We start from the raw sequence: 14,219 nt of genomic DNA on the forward strand, positions 1-14,219 counted from the left end.
ATCTTCCCTTCCTCAGTTTTTTACTATGCAATCTTGTGCTTCGAATGTCATAATCCTCTCTTAGGATCAGTTTCTCATTATCCACGTGTGTGTGTGTGTGTGTGTGTGTGTGTGTGTGTGTGTGTGTGTGTGTGTGTGTGTGTGTGTGTGGTGAACTGTGATGGTATGGCTGAGGTGGCTGCAGTGGTACAGATGAATGGTAGGCATGTGTTACAATATGTCAGCTGCCTCTGGGCTTACCTCATGCACTGCCTTGGCCTCAAACAGATTGTGGCTGGTGAACTTGAAGCCATAGGAGTTGTTGAGTGATGGACCTTCTAGAGCCTGAAACCACAAAGAAAACAACATGAAGGACTGATTATTTAAATTCAAGTAAGCTAAAGGTGTTACTAATTTGATATGCAAAGAAAGAAGTCAATGAAAAACATAATATGAAAACAAGGCAGGGATTAGTTATAGGAGGAGGAGACAAAGCAAACAATGACAACTTCCTGAATAAAACAAATAACAGGGGAAAAATCAAGAAAACAATGTAGAATATTAGAAATTGGAGAATCAAAAGAAAATTAATCAAGATTGAAAAATTAGAAGTAAGATGATCCAGTGTGACAATTCAGGGCAAGGAAACAGTTCACAAACCAACCTGTGAGAAGGAGCCTCGGCCGTCCACCAGGCTGTAAAACTGCTGTCGGAACTGTGTGTCCAGCAGCTGCCGGCGCAGGAGGGAATCACTGGAGTGCTGGCTGCCAGGCTGACTCAGGGGCTGTGTGCCACACTGACTTGCTGGCCTGGTGGAAGATGGCTGGCTTTCTGGCTGACTTGGCACCTGTAACCAAAGCATGTTTCAAATATTATTAAAGCTAATGATACTTTAATACAGTGTTATTAAGAGCAAAAAGATCCTTGAACACAGTAAATCCATATTAGAGGACAAAATTGAGGGAAAACACTTAAATAAGTCAGAAGAGGATATCTCTTTACCAAGGGTGCAGCAGGGGAGGGCACTGCAGAGGAAGCTGGGGTACGCTGCGAACTCTCCAACAATTCACTGTCATCACCACCTTTGGGAGATGCTGCTGCTGCTGCTGGCAGTGCCTTGCCCACTTCACCTGCTGGAGTCCAAAGAGGCTTCAGTAAGCAGTGCACTACTTGCTATTCCTTTACTTTTATTAAAAATAAAATGTATAGAATGCAAAAAGCCAATTGCTTCTATCATTCCATTACATCAAGAAAAACAAACAACAAATAGTTCTAGAAGATCTTTTTAAGGTAAGTGCAGCTTTTATCATGCTCATAAGGTATATCTCATAGTCTTTGAGTGGTTATGTGTATTAACACCAGGATAGTTTTAATATTTTCATGTAACATTTTGAATTAGGATATATTAAAGGGTTTAAATGAAAAGCAAGACACATGCTGACTCATGCTACAACAGAAGACAAAAGATTAATAAAATATCAAGCTGGCCCTACCTTCCTCCTGGCTGAGGGAACGTCTGGCCTTCTTGCTGGCCGGCTCCATCACCTTATCCAGGCCCAGTCCTCTGAAGGCCCGCCTCCCTCTTTGTTCAGATTCCCCTTCAATGTCTTCCTCCAGGGGCGCCAGGCCATCCAACGAGGCACGACGCCTCCTCCCCAGCAGAGGTGACGCCCTCAGCACAGGCTGCTCTCCCTCCCAGGACACTCGACGCCTAGAACGAGGCTGCAGGCGGGCAGGGACCAGGCTACGACTTCTGGGAACTGGGGTGTGACCTAAGGGGGTGGAGGTGTGGGCCTGGGAGGTGGTTGGCATGACACCAGGGGTTGGGGTGTTGCCCTCAGAGGCTGGAGAACAGCTGGAGGTTCCCATGGTGGGTGTGTATGCCTTAGCAATGGGAGTGAGGTGGAAGGGTGGCAATGCTGTAGAGAGCTTGGGCTGAGGAGTGCTGGTGCTGCAGTGGCCTCTCTGGGGTGAGGTGATCAGTGCTGCTTGGTGCTGCTGCTTCTGGCTGCCACCACCACCACCCCCTGCACTGCTGCCGCTACTGCTGCCACCCTTGCCAGACTCCCTGTGGCCAGCAGTGCTGGGTCTTGAGGCTTTACCTTCAGAGGAGTCCTTGGTCTTGGATCCACCCTGGGATGAAGGACGGTTCCCCCTGCCGCCGCTGCCACCGCCTCCCTTCCTATGGTGAGTATCTTTCTTCAGTGCTGCCATGATCTGCCGTGCTTTTAACCACCGCTGGACGTCCTTCAGGGGAGGGGGCGGCTTCACTGGGGTGAGTATGGTGTGGCTTGCCCCACCCCGCTGCCCCAAAAAGGCAGTCTCGTGCCTGGCTGGGGTGGCAGCTTCGGCTTCCAGGGTGCTCAGCAGCACCCGCCAGTTGTACAGTCCCTCGCCCTGGAAGCGGCCCTCAAAGTCTTCAAGGTCCGCTGTGGCATTGGTCCGCAGCTGCAGCACCCGTCCCCCCACCTCCTGGGGGCGGCTGGGCAGGTCAGCTGGGTTGCTGCAGAAGGCCTGAGGGTGCAGGGCTGGCCGCAGGTCATAGTCCCCGAGGGTGGCAGCCACCACGTCCTGCGCTGGTGGGGGAGGCAGGTATACTAGCACCTTGCTGCCAGTGTGCCTGGACCCCTTCCCTGGCCGGCCACCGCCGCTGCGCCTGGTGTCGCTGGACTGTCTGCCTGGCTGCCGGGAGCTGTTGCCTTTTGGTTGTCTTCTTGACTGCTGACCTCCCTGGCCTCGGTTGCCACTGCCGCTGCTGCCTTGTTCCCGGTAAAAGCCCGGTGTTATTTTCTCCCCGGCAGCAAGAGTCTTGGGGAGGTACTGGTCGGACAAAGATGCAGCTGGCACAGATGAAGTTTGGCCCCCATCCCCCTCCCCTTCCTTGGCAGGAGGCAGAGGCACATATTCCTCCTCCTGTGATGTCTTGAGACCGGGGGTCTGGCTGGATGGGATGTACTCAGGGTTAGGTTTGTCCAGACCCACAATGGGCTGGGGGCTGTACTCATCATCCTGTGTCAGGGAGGTGCTGGGTGCTGCTAGAGACTTTGGGATGTACTCAGCCTTGGGAGCGGTCCAGGCTAGTGGCTTGGGGACATATGCCTCACCGGGGCTACCATCAGAGGTGGTGGTTTTCTTAAGTTTGTCATCATTGGTGTCTGGAGGCTGCTGGGAGCTGCCAGCTTTCCTGTCATGTGAGGGTTTATGGGGCAAAGGCTGCAAAGGGACAGCCTTGGCTAAAAGAACCTTACTGGCTTCCCCTTTAGTGCCACTCTCCCCTTGCTCTTGCTGGTGACTGCCTCTCTTGATGTCCCGAGCTTGGTCTGGCTTGGGGGTGGTCTTTTTGGTGGCCTCAGAGTGCTGGGTGGTCCCTGCAGCTTCCTTCTTCAGGGGCTTGCTTGGGAGTTCTTGCAGTGGAGTTTTCTTCTTCATTTTCTGGACTTGTTCCTTTCCTGAGCACTTCATCTTGCTGCTGCTAGGTTGGTACTCCTGCATCTGAGTCACCTTGTTGATACTCTCAGGTTGGTATTCTTGAACTAGAGGGTCTAGGTTAATATGAAGAGGTTGGTATTCCTCCTCTTGGACTTCTTTATCTTTCTTCATGCTCTTGGGTTGGTATTCCTGCTGTGAGGTAACTTGACTCTGCTGTTGGTACTCCTGGGTTGCAGACTGACTTGAAGCCTTGGTGATGGGCTGGGGTTTGTATTCCTGATTGGGAGCTTTGGAGGACAGAAGCTGGGGTTGGTACTCCTGGTCTGGGGTTTTAGAGATTGGCTGAGGCTGGTACTCTGGGTCTGGTGGGGCTTTACCAATGGGCTGGGGTTGGTATTCAAGGTCTGGGGTGGTGATGGGAGCCTGGGGGGTGTAGGAGGTTGAAGGCTGGGGGTTGTAGGATGTCCCAGGGGTGTGGAGGGGCTGTGGGGTGTACTGCTCCTCTTCTTCATCCTCCCCAGGTTTCTTAGAAACTTTCAGCTTTGGGTCCGAGCCAAAGAGAAGCTCAAGGACTTTCTTTCCCCCTTGCTTAGCCTCAGGGATGGTCTTTTTAGGGTCTTTTGAGGTAGCAGGGGATGCAGAATTACCGTCAGAGTCCTGTCCCTCTTGAGAGCCAAATAATGATGACAGGGCCTTTTTAACCTTGAATGCCTTGGTCTGTTCAGTGGAGTCTCCCTTTTTTGCAGTGTCATGGGTCTTGGTGGCGTCTTCCTTGGCTGCGCTAGTATCCTTGGTGGCCGGGTTGTGTTTACTACTGGTGCCTTTGTCCTTCTTACTACTGTGTGATGCTTTGCTTTCACTTCTTTTCTTCTTATCAGTTTTGTCTTTGCTCGATGCCTCCTTTTCACCGGTCTTGTCTTTGCTAGTTTCTTTTGTTTCCTTGTTCTTTTCATTGGTTTTATCCTTATTGGAAGACTCCTTGTCACTTGCCTTGTCTTTCTTCTGTGTCTCAGCATCATTATTCTTATCTTTCCTGTTGGTGTCTTTATCGCTAGTCTTCTCCGAATCCCTGGGGGTCGGTTTATCCCTGCTGTGACTCTCCTTACTGCTGCCTCTGTCTTTCCTGCTGGAGTCCTTAGTCCCTTGTTTGTGTCTCTCCTTTGCTTCTTTCTCTGTACTCCTGTCTCTCTTGCCATGCTTATCTCTCCCACTACTTGACTCTCTTTCTCTCCCATGTGACTCTTTGCTGTGACTCTTCTCCTTGCTGGATGGTGAATCTTTGTCTACGTTCTTCTCACTTCGTGACTCACTGTGGCTACTCTTGTCTCTCTTGTGGGATTCCTTAGCACTGGATTCTTTGCTCTTATTTTTGTCTTTGGTGTGTGATTCCTTGTCATCTTTCCTCTCTTTACTATGCGAGTCTCTGCTTCTCTTTTCCTTCCCACTGGTTTCTCTGTCGCTGTGATTCTTATCCTTGCTGTCAACATCTTTAGTGGTGCTTCTGTCCTTGCTGTGGTGATCTCGGTCTCTGTTCCTCTCTCTGGTGTCTTTGCTCTTTGGACTCTCCCTGTGATCTCGGTCCTTGCTGGAGTGCTGCTTCTGATCTTTGTCTGGGTTGTCACTGGTGCCACTCTTCTCCTTACCTGATGATTCTTGTGTCCTGTCCTTCTCTGTAGATTCGTTGGTCTTGTTGTCAGCTGAGGAGCCTTTGGGGGAGTCATGAGTACCTTGTGATTTCTTGTCTTTATCTCTCCCTGAAGAACCGCTGTCAGGATTGTGCTGCTTCTCCTTATGTTTCTGTGGCTCTGGAGAACTGCTCTTCCCTCCTTCTGCCTCTTTGTCTTGGCTTGGCTTCTTGATTGTTGCTAATTCCTTGCTTCTATTTCTGTCGGAGGAAGATGAGGAGGAGGAGGAGGAGGAGGAGGAGGATACATGGTTCCTATTACTACTGGATGAGTCTTTATTTTTATCTTTACTTGATTCTTTCCCTTTATGTTTGCCAGACGACTCTTTGGACTCAGTTTTCTTGGTGTGTGAGTCTCTGTCATGCTTGCTTTCCCCGGAGTTTTGCTCAGTCTTCCTGGTGGGTGATTCTCTGCCCTCATGCTTGTTGTTAGATGATTCTGTACTTTCTGTCTTCTTCCCATGAGAGTCTTTGTTATCTTCCTTAATTTCTGTGGCTCCTTGGTGATCCTCTTTCTTTGATTCTTGGTGACTTTCTTTCTTTGATTCTTTGTGACTTTCTTTCTTCAATTCTTGGCGAGTCTCTTTCTTTGATTCTTGATTATCTTTCTTGGATTCTTGGTGACTTTCTTTCTTTGATTCCTGGTGATTCTCTTTCTTTGATTCTTGGTGGCTTTCTTTCTTTGACTCTTGGTTATTGTCTTTTTTCAATTCTTGGTGATTATCTTTCTTTGATTCTTTATTATCTTTCTTGGATTCTTGGTGACTTTCTTTCTTTGATTTTTGGTGATTCTCTTTCTTTGATTCCTGGTGCTTTTCTTTCTTTGACTCTTGATTTGCTTTTTTAGATTCTTGATTATCTTTCCTTGACTCTTGGTTTTCTTTCTTTGATTCTTGGTTTTCTTTCTTTGGTTCTTGATTCTCTTCCTTTGATTCCTGATTCTCTCTCTTTGACTCTTGACTCTTTCCATCACTTGACTCTCGCTCTTCCCCTGCTGGGCTTGTGGTCTTGGGTTTGCTTGTTGCTTCTCCTGTGCTCCCTTCATGGTCAGGGCACGACTTTCCTGATGTGCTGGATGAGGTGGCACTCTTTGGCTGCTCTTTGCTCTGGGATGAAGTGGCTTTTGTACAATCCTCCAACAAGATCTGGGTTTGTTCCTTGTGAGATGAAACTTCAGCACCTTTTTCTGAGGCCTGTTTTTTGTCTTGAGACGAGGCTGTGTCTTTCTCCTTCTCCTTCTCTGCAGTCTGTTCTTTTTCAAGGGCCACATGCTTGTTTTTTTCTTGATCTGCTGATGAGGAAGCAGTTTTCTCTAATTTAGTAGATTGAGGCTGCTCTTCCTTCTTGTTTGGGGATGTAGGTGAAGGACTGTCATTGTTTTCAGGTGAAGATTGAGATTTGCTTTTGCTTGAAGATACTGCCAGGGAACCCTCCTTGTCCACACTTGAATGAGGTACCATTTCTTTTTCTGGAAATAAAACTTTCTTGACAGCAGAAGAAATCTTTTCAGTGGTTTGGTCAGATGGAGAGATGCTGAGCTTTTCCTGACTTTCTTTATCATGGAGTGAGGTCTGTTTCTTTTCCTTTGCCAGGCAATGTGTGGTTTTACTCCTGTCTGGCAGTGCAAGGCTTTCCTTCTCCTTCTCTGGTGTGATTGAGGCAGAGACTTTTCCTTTGTCTGAGGAACAAGATGGAGCTTCTTTCTTCTCTGAGGATGACGATGAACTCTTTTCTTTTGCTTCTTTTTTCTCAGATGACAAAGAGGAGTGATGTTCTTTATCTGGGACTGGTGACAAAGTCTTTTCCTTCTCTGGGAGTGATGACACAGACTTTTCTTTCCCGTCTGGGTGTGCGGAAGACTTCTCCTTATCTGGACATGACGAGAGGGACTCCTCCAGGGATGATGTGGTTTTCTCTCCTGCTGATAAATTTTTTTCCTTATCTGGGGACGATGATGTGGATTTCTTGTTTTCTGACGGTGATGGCTGACTCTTCTCCTTGTCTGATTGTGAAGATGTAAACTTCTCCTTGTCTGAAGATGATTGTGAGGAGCTTTCCTTGTCAGTGTGTGATGATGGGGACTTTTCTATTGAAGATGCAGTCTTTTCTTTCTCTGGGTATGATGAAGATGTGACCTTCTTGCTCTCTGGGGCTGCTGATGGGGATTTCTCCTTCTCTGGGACTATAGATGGTGACTCTTCCTTTTCTTTCAGTGACAATAGGGTCTCTTCTTTCTCTGGGGTTGGTGTTGAGCAGCTGTTCTTGTTTGAGGATGAAGATGGGGAGTTATCATTGGGTGTTGATGATGATGGTGATTGTTCCTTACTTGACTGTTGTGGTGGAGGCTTTTCCTTGTCTTGAGATGATGATGGAGACTTTTCTGGGAGTAACGATGAAGTTTCTCTCTTGTCAGGAGATGCTGTGAGGGCTCTTGTCTGCTCGGAAGAGAGAGATGAGACTTTTTCCTTGTCTGAACCTGCAGATGGAGACTTATCCTTGCTTGTCGATGGTGATGAAGACTTGCCTTTGCCGTGTGATGACGATGCAGTCTTGGTCTTCTCAGATGATGATGTTTTTTCTGATGGCTTTCCATGTGATGATTTCTTTTTTGAACCTTTGCTGCTCTTTGACAGCTTGGATGATGAGTCTGATTTGTCCTTCTTTGGTGTACTTTCCTTTTGTCCCTTTTCTGACTTCTCTGCTTTTGTTGTCTTCTCCTGCTTGACCTCTGCTGCAACTGGTTTTGCTTCCTTGGCTGACTTGAGAAGCTTCTTTTTCTTTTTCTTGGCAGTCTTTGCAATCTTATCCTCTCCAAAGATCTTTGACATCATCTTATCAAATCCAGAGGAGACTGAGACCGTGTCTTTTACCACTATCACCTTGGGAGACTTTGACTGGCTGGTGCTCTTGCCTGGTGATGCGAATTTCCTCTCAGACTGTGGTGATGCCGTTGACCTTCCTGGTGTTTCCTTCCCACTGGTCTCTGAACTCTTGTCTGGCGTGGCACTGCTTCTATCGCTGGGACTTGGGGCTTGTGCTTCCCCAGAGTCAGGCTGAGGAGTGGGCCTCTTCTTAACCAATTCGTCACTGTCAACGCCAAAAGTCATTATTGAAAGTGAGCTTCGACTTGTCTTTTTGGAGGTTTTACTCTTCTTGGCGGTCGTGGCAATGGTCTTCTTTTTGGACTCAGATATTGGTGGGGTCAGGTGCTTTTCTGAGGTAAGGCTGCTTGGTGGGCTGGTGCTATCCTGAGTACTGACATCTGAGGCTTTTGGTGTCTTCTGGGAGTCTTGGGGACCTGTAGTGGCACCTGCTGATGTAGTGTTGGTGTCACTGGATTCCTGAGGCATTTGTGTTTCTTGCTGTGCCTGAGAGTCTCTGCTGGGTGTTCCTTTCTGGCAGTCTTTGCTTCCCTCTGCATTGCTTTCTTTGGTGTCTTTCTTACTCTCTGTATTTCCTACATTTTCTTCATTTTTGTCATTTACATCTACTTGGTGCTTGTCTTTTTCTACAGTGTCAGTGTTTACTTGAGTTGTCAATCTTTCATCATTCTGTACTTCGGTCTCTTCTGCAGCCTTCTCCTGTGGCACTTCCTTATCTTTTTCTTGGGTGTGTTGGTCACCAAGGGATGGACACTCAACGGTTCCCTCTGTCAAGTCCTTCAGTGAGGCTGCTTCAGGTGAATTTGACTTTTTGGCATCATTGGTGGCATCCTTAGATTGTCCATCTTTCACTTCACTTTGCACATCATCCTCAACCTGTTTGTCTTCAGCTTCTGTCACATCCTTATCACTGGTTACACTGTCACTTGTCTTCTCTAACTTTCCTGTGGATGAGATGTGCCCTGGTGGTGGTGGTGTGGTGTCCTCAGGTTTGTCTGTGCTTGGCTGGCTGGTAACCTCTGCCACTGTTGATCTTGATGGACTCTTGGAAGGCTGAGAGGAGCTAACACTACAGCTGGATTCTTCTGGCATCTCGCAAGGCATGGTTTCCTTTTCTGTGTGATTTTTAGTTGCTGATTCAGTGGGAGTTTTCTGTGAGAGAGTTGGAGTAGTGGTAGTGGTAGTAGTGGTAGAAGTGGTAGTAGTGGTAGAAGTGGTAGAAGTGGTGGAGGTGGTGGAGGTGGTGGAGGTGGTGGTGGTGGTAGAGATGGTATGGGAGGTTTCCACTATTGCTGCCTTGGATTCCTTTGCCTTATGGGTCTGCTTGCTTTTGGGTGACTCTGAGATACCTGTCCTCTGCTTCTTGCTTGTGCTGCGTCTCTGGTCTCCCGCGTGGTCAAGGGAGCTGTGACGTCTCTTCTTGCTGCCTTCATGTTCCTTCTTCTTGGGACTTTTCTTTCTTGTTTTGTCAGTGTTTGTGGTGAGGGTGTCTTGGGAAGTCTTGGGCTGTGTTGGGTGCTGGTGCTTCCCTTCTGTGTCCTTTGAAGGCTCTTCTGTGGCATCTTCCTTAGCAGCCTTTTGTGTTTGACTTGTTTCCTTATCCTTGCTTTTTTCTTCTGAGTTTTGTGCAGAGGTGGTGGAAAGGATTGGCTGTGAGATGAGACTGCTAGGTTCTTTCTCTGTCTCCTTATTAGATGCATGTTTTTCATTAGTACTGGTGATCTTCTCTGTCATCTTAATGGGTGTTTCTTCACTAGCATTACTAGGTTTCTTGTCTGTTTTTTCACTTGTACTCGCCTTTGCATCTGTAATTTCACTGGTACTATTGGCTTTCTTATCACTTATTTCACTGGATGAGTGCCTCTCCTTGTCTTCCTCAGTGTCAGTTTCCTCTCTGTCCGACCCCAAGCACTCTGAGGAGGAGGCTGATAGGCGGCGACTGGCTGGCACAAGCGACTCCTTCAGGTGGATGATAGACCTATCGATGGAAACCTTCAGTGAGAGCTTCCCTTCCTTCATCAGTTTCTCTAGAGGAATTGCAGCACCTTCCTTGTCCTTACTTGTGGCCTTGGTGCTGTCCTCATCTGCCTGTGTGGGAGGTGTGGATGGGTTGTGGTGGTGTGCAGGAACAGTCTTGAGTGATTCTTTCTCTGGTGGTGTCTTTTTGAAGTCCCCTTCCTCCCTGTTGTTTTTGTCCTGGGTGTCTGTTGCTGTGTGTGGTTCAGATGGGGTGTTGCTCATGGAATTGTTATTCTTAACTTCTGTCAGTTTCTGAGTATTCTCTTCACCTTTTTTACTAATGTCCTCTGTGTTTGTATTTGCTCCTCCTCCTCTTCCTTTGTCCACATCTTTACTGGCTTCCTTCTGTGTTAAATCAACTATGTCCTCTTTCTCATGAGTTACTTCTGATGTTCTGCTTCTCTCATTCACAGACAGGCCACTTCCTCCTTCACCACACTTTGCCGAGGTAGAGTTCTCAGAGACTTGGTGGATACCAGTTTTCTGAAGGGTATCTGTGGACACCTGAGGAACTTTAGAGGTTTTGGATTCATCCTGGGACAGTTGAGGTTTATCAAGAGCTCCATCCTCTTCCTGGGATACCTTGCTTTGCTCTGGACTGGTGTTGTCCTTGTGTGGGGATGCTACAGTGATACCAGCCTCAGGTGTCCCTTGCTGTGTGTTGTGCTGGGTGGCCACTGCACTGCTACTCTGACTGCTGTCCATGATTTTAGGACTAGAGGAGCCTTGACTTGGTGGATCTTGCTTACTTGTTGCCTTTCCTGTTATTGTTGGTGTCTTTGTTCTCACATCTACTTGTGTGTTTACTGTTGATACAACTGTTTTTGTGACTGCTGCTGTAACTGCTGGTGGTGTAGATGTGGTGATGGTTGCTGCAGTGCTGTCTATGGTGGGGATGGAGACAGCTGCTTTGCTTATCATGGATGCACTGGTAGATGATTCAGTAATGGTTGATGATGTAATAGTAACAGGTACAGCAGTGGTTGGTGTAGTTGTGGTAATAGTAGCTATAGTAGCTGTTGTACAAGTAAGAGCTGTGGTAGCACTTGCCACAGTGGCAACTATGGTACTAGTGGACATAGCAGTACTAGTAGCAGTAGTAGCAGCAACAGTAGTACTGCTACTAGTGGACATAGCAGTACTAGTAGCAGTAGTAGCAGCAACAGTAGTAGTGGCAGCAGCAGCTACAGTAGTAGTGGCAGTAGTAGTATTAGTAGTTGAACTAGTTTTGGCAGAAGTATTATTCGAAGAATTGGCATCAACAGTATCAGTAGAAGCAGTGGTAGTAGGTGGTGTAGTGGTACGGGCATCTCCAGGAATGGTCTGCTTGCCATCAGCCAAACTGGTGATTCCTGGCAAGGTCTGCCTGAGTTGCTCACTCATTTTTGTACTTTGCACATTCCCAGTCACCCCTTGGTCATTTTTCTTGTCTAGTATGTTTGTAGCACCAACATCAACAGTAGGAGGCACAAAAATTTCTTTTAACATTTCTTCGATGGTTTTTGTGACTTTTTCCAGTCCATCTTTGGCTTGCTTGAAAGATGAAGTATCAAGCTTTGTGTTACTTTCCTTACTTTGCTTTGTGTCAACTTTGGCAGGTGTTTGCTTCTTGTTTTCTGCAGTAACTATGATGGTCTCTTTATTTGCCTCCTTCACCTTCTCATTCTCTGTGATCAAGATGTCTCTTCTACAAGCCAAATCAATCTCCTCCTCTATTCCTTTTGCACCACATTTACCGAGACCTGCTGCTTGCTTCATCAACCACATCTTATTGGCAATTGTTGTGGTGGTAGTGGCCATGAGGGGAATGGTGGTGGTAGTGGTGGGTGAGGTGGTAGTAGAGGTGGTAGTAGTGGTGGTAGTAGTGGTGGTAGTAATGGTGGTGGTTGTGGTGGTGGTTGTGCTGGTGGGATGGGTGGAAGTGGTGACTTGTGTGTGTGTTTCCTTGTCTTTATTGCTTTCTGTTATTGCTGTGGGTGTAGGTTTTGTACTTATTGGTTTAGTTGGACTGTTTTTCTCATCCACTGTGTTGTGAGGCAGAGTCAGTGGAGTTTTGGTTCCTCCACCCACTGTTGCCAACTTAGAAGCTGTAGTGGTAGTTAATGGTGTTACTGTGGTGGTGGTGGTGGTTGTAATAGGAGTGATGGATGTGGTAGAAGCAGCTGTAGTTGTAATGATAGCAGTGGTGGTGGTAACTATAGATGGTGTGACAGTCTTGGCAGCAGCAGGAGTGGTGATAGTGGCAGCTGTGGTGGTGGTAGTAGTGGAAAGTATTATGTCACTGGTGGTAGTAGTGGTGGTGGTAGTGGTTGGTAGAGTACTAGCATTAGTTGTTGTAATGTCACTGCTGGTGTCACTTGGTTGTGATGGATTAATAGTGAGAGATGTACTGTCACTGCTTTCCTCAGAGTCTACGACTGGTGTACTTCTCTGTGGTGTGGTGAGGGTGGGGAGGTGTGCAGGTGGTGGTGAGTGCTTACCAGGTGGTGCAGAGGTGGGCCCTGAGCTAGCACTGGTGGGGATCTGGTCAGTACTCTCCCCTCTACTGACTGATTTGGATGAAGGCCGAACACCTTCATTCTCTTCCTCAAGGCTCTCGTCAGTGCCAGAGGACATGGTTGGATCGTCCTGGGCCATGGAGCTGCCGGCCCCAAAGAGATCATCTTCCAGGGCGTCAAAGTCAACGCCTCTCTCACTGCAACCAGCTGGAGTTTCCCTGGCAAGGCTGGGTGAGACAGGGCTGGAGTCACTCAGGTGTGGTGTGATGCTGGCAGGACATGACTCCTCCATTTGTGCTGCTGATTCACTCCTCTGTTTGCATGGGGATTCTATCATCTCCCTGGGGCTTGGCACACTCTTGCTCTCAATTACTATATCCTGGGTGTTGGTGGGATGTGCAACCTCATTCAAGCTGCATTCACCTCCTTCAGCCCCAAGGAATGGCTTGATGTCAATCTCTTCCTCCTCCTCCTCCTCAGCCAAAGTCTCTGCGCTGCACGACACAGGGAACTGTGGTGGTGCAGTGGGCTCTGTTTTGACGTTCACCTGCATTCTTTCCACCATGGATGATGGCTGGTTCTCCACTGCTACACTGTGTCCAGGGTCACTTCTTCTTACTGGCCGTGCCTTCTGGGTCTTGGACACCATAGAGCCTTGGGGTACATTCACCAGGGGTTCAGATGCTGCCACAGAGTCCTGCATGTCACTTACTTGAGCGGTGTCCATTTCCCTGGTAGCCAGTGGGTCCTGTGTTTCAGTGGGTGTGGAGTCCTGCCTATCAGAGGCAAGGGGATCCACCATCTCTGTGGCCAGTGGGTCCTGTGTCTCTGTTGCCAGTGGATCTTCTGTGTCTGTAGCAAGGGGATCCTGAGGCCCATCAGCCAGTGGGTCATGATTCACTGCCAAGGGATCCTGAGCCTCTGTAGCCAAGGGGTCTTGAGTTTCAGCCAAGAGAGAGTCCTGAGGCTCTGTCAGAAGATCCTGATTCTCAGCCAAAGGATCTTGATTTTCAGGTGCGAGTGGGTCCTGTGTCTCCTCTGTCAAGGGGTCCTCAGATTCAGCCACCACAGTGTCCTCAGTCCCGGCCAGAGGGTCCTGAGGGTCAGCTGCCAGAGGGTCTGTCTCAGTCTCCCCATTACAATCAGGCAAGGGGGACTTTTCCATGACTTCCACCTCCACAATAGGCAGAATGTTGCACCCTGGGCTGACCCGCCCCTCAGCCTGGCCACCCACTGACCGGACACTGCTGGCCAATCCTCGTGGCCGCTCCTCATCACCAGGGGTGGAGGCGGCTGAGGGGTGGCTGGTGGAAGAGGAGTCAGTGCGCTCTCTTCGTGCAGGACTCTCATAGCTGAAACATAACACAGCGATGCAGGGATACCTCACAGGAGAGAGAGAAGGGGAAAGGACATGGCCAATGAGAACATAAAATATCACAAACTAACATGAGGGAAATGAACAGTAACTAAACACAAACACACTGACTCAGTATATCATGCACATAATAGAAAAGTTTACTCTCTCTCTCTCTCTCTCTCTCTCTCTCACACACACACACACATCAATTCTTATACTCACCTAGCCAGCTGGAGTGTGAGCAGTGTGGGATACACCTGTCTTGCCCCTGAAGCTCGTCTGCTCCGAGATGCTTCTGGGTGGAAGAGAACAAAGGACAAGTAGTTTCAACGCTACACTCACAACACTAATCACAATTACTTCCAAGTTTA

General features: G+C 48.3%; 1 protein-coding gene across 5 annotated transcripts in view; it reads right to left on the reverse strand.

The window, feature by feature from the left end:
• Positions 1-14,219, reverse strand: part of LOC123501583 — a 59,819-nt gene that overhangs the window by 13,467 nt on the left and 32,133 nt on the right. For 3 of the 5 annotated variants that reach the window (XM_045250505.1, XM_045250509.1, XM_045250510.1), the window contains exons 14-18: positions 14,071-14,143; positions 1,473-13,843; positions 982-1,112; positions 644-826; positions 241-324 (exon numbers count right to left, since the gene is read on the reverse strand). In XM_045250505.1, coding sequence (XP_045106440.1) covers positions 241-324; positions 644-826; positions 982-1,112; positions 1,473-13,843; positions 14,071-14,143 — 12,842 coding nt within the window. The remainder of the gene's footprint in view (positions 1-240; positions 325-643; positions 827-981; positions 1,113-1,472; positions 13,844-14,070; positions 14,144-14,219) is intronic. The other 2 variants (XM_045250507.1, XM_045250508.1) reach the window with 2 other exon arrangements.

The sequence above is a fragment of the Portunus trituberculatus genome, chromosome 9, assembly GCF_017591435.1.
Source record: "Portunus trituberculatus isolate SZX2019 chromosome 9, ASM1759143v1, whole genome shotgun sequence".
Lineage (NCBI taxonomy): Eukaryota > Metazoa > Arthropoda > Malacostraca > Decapoda > Portunidae > Portunus > Portunus trituberculatus.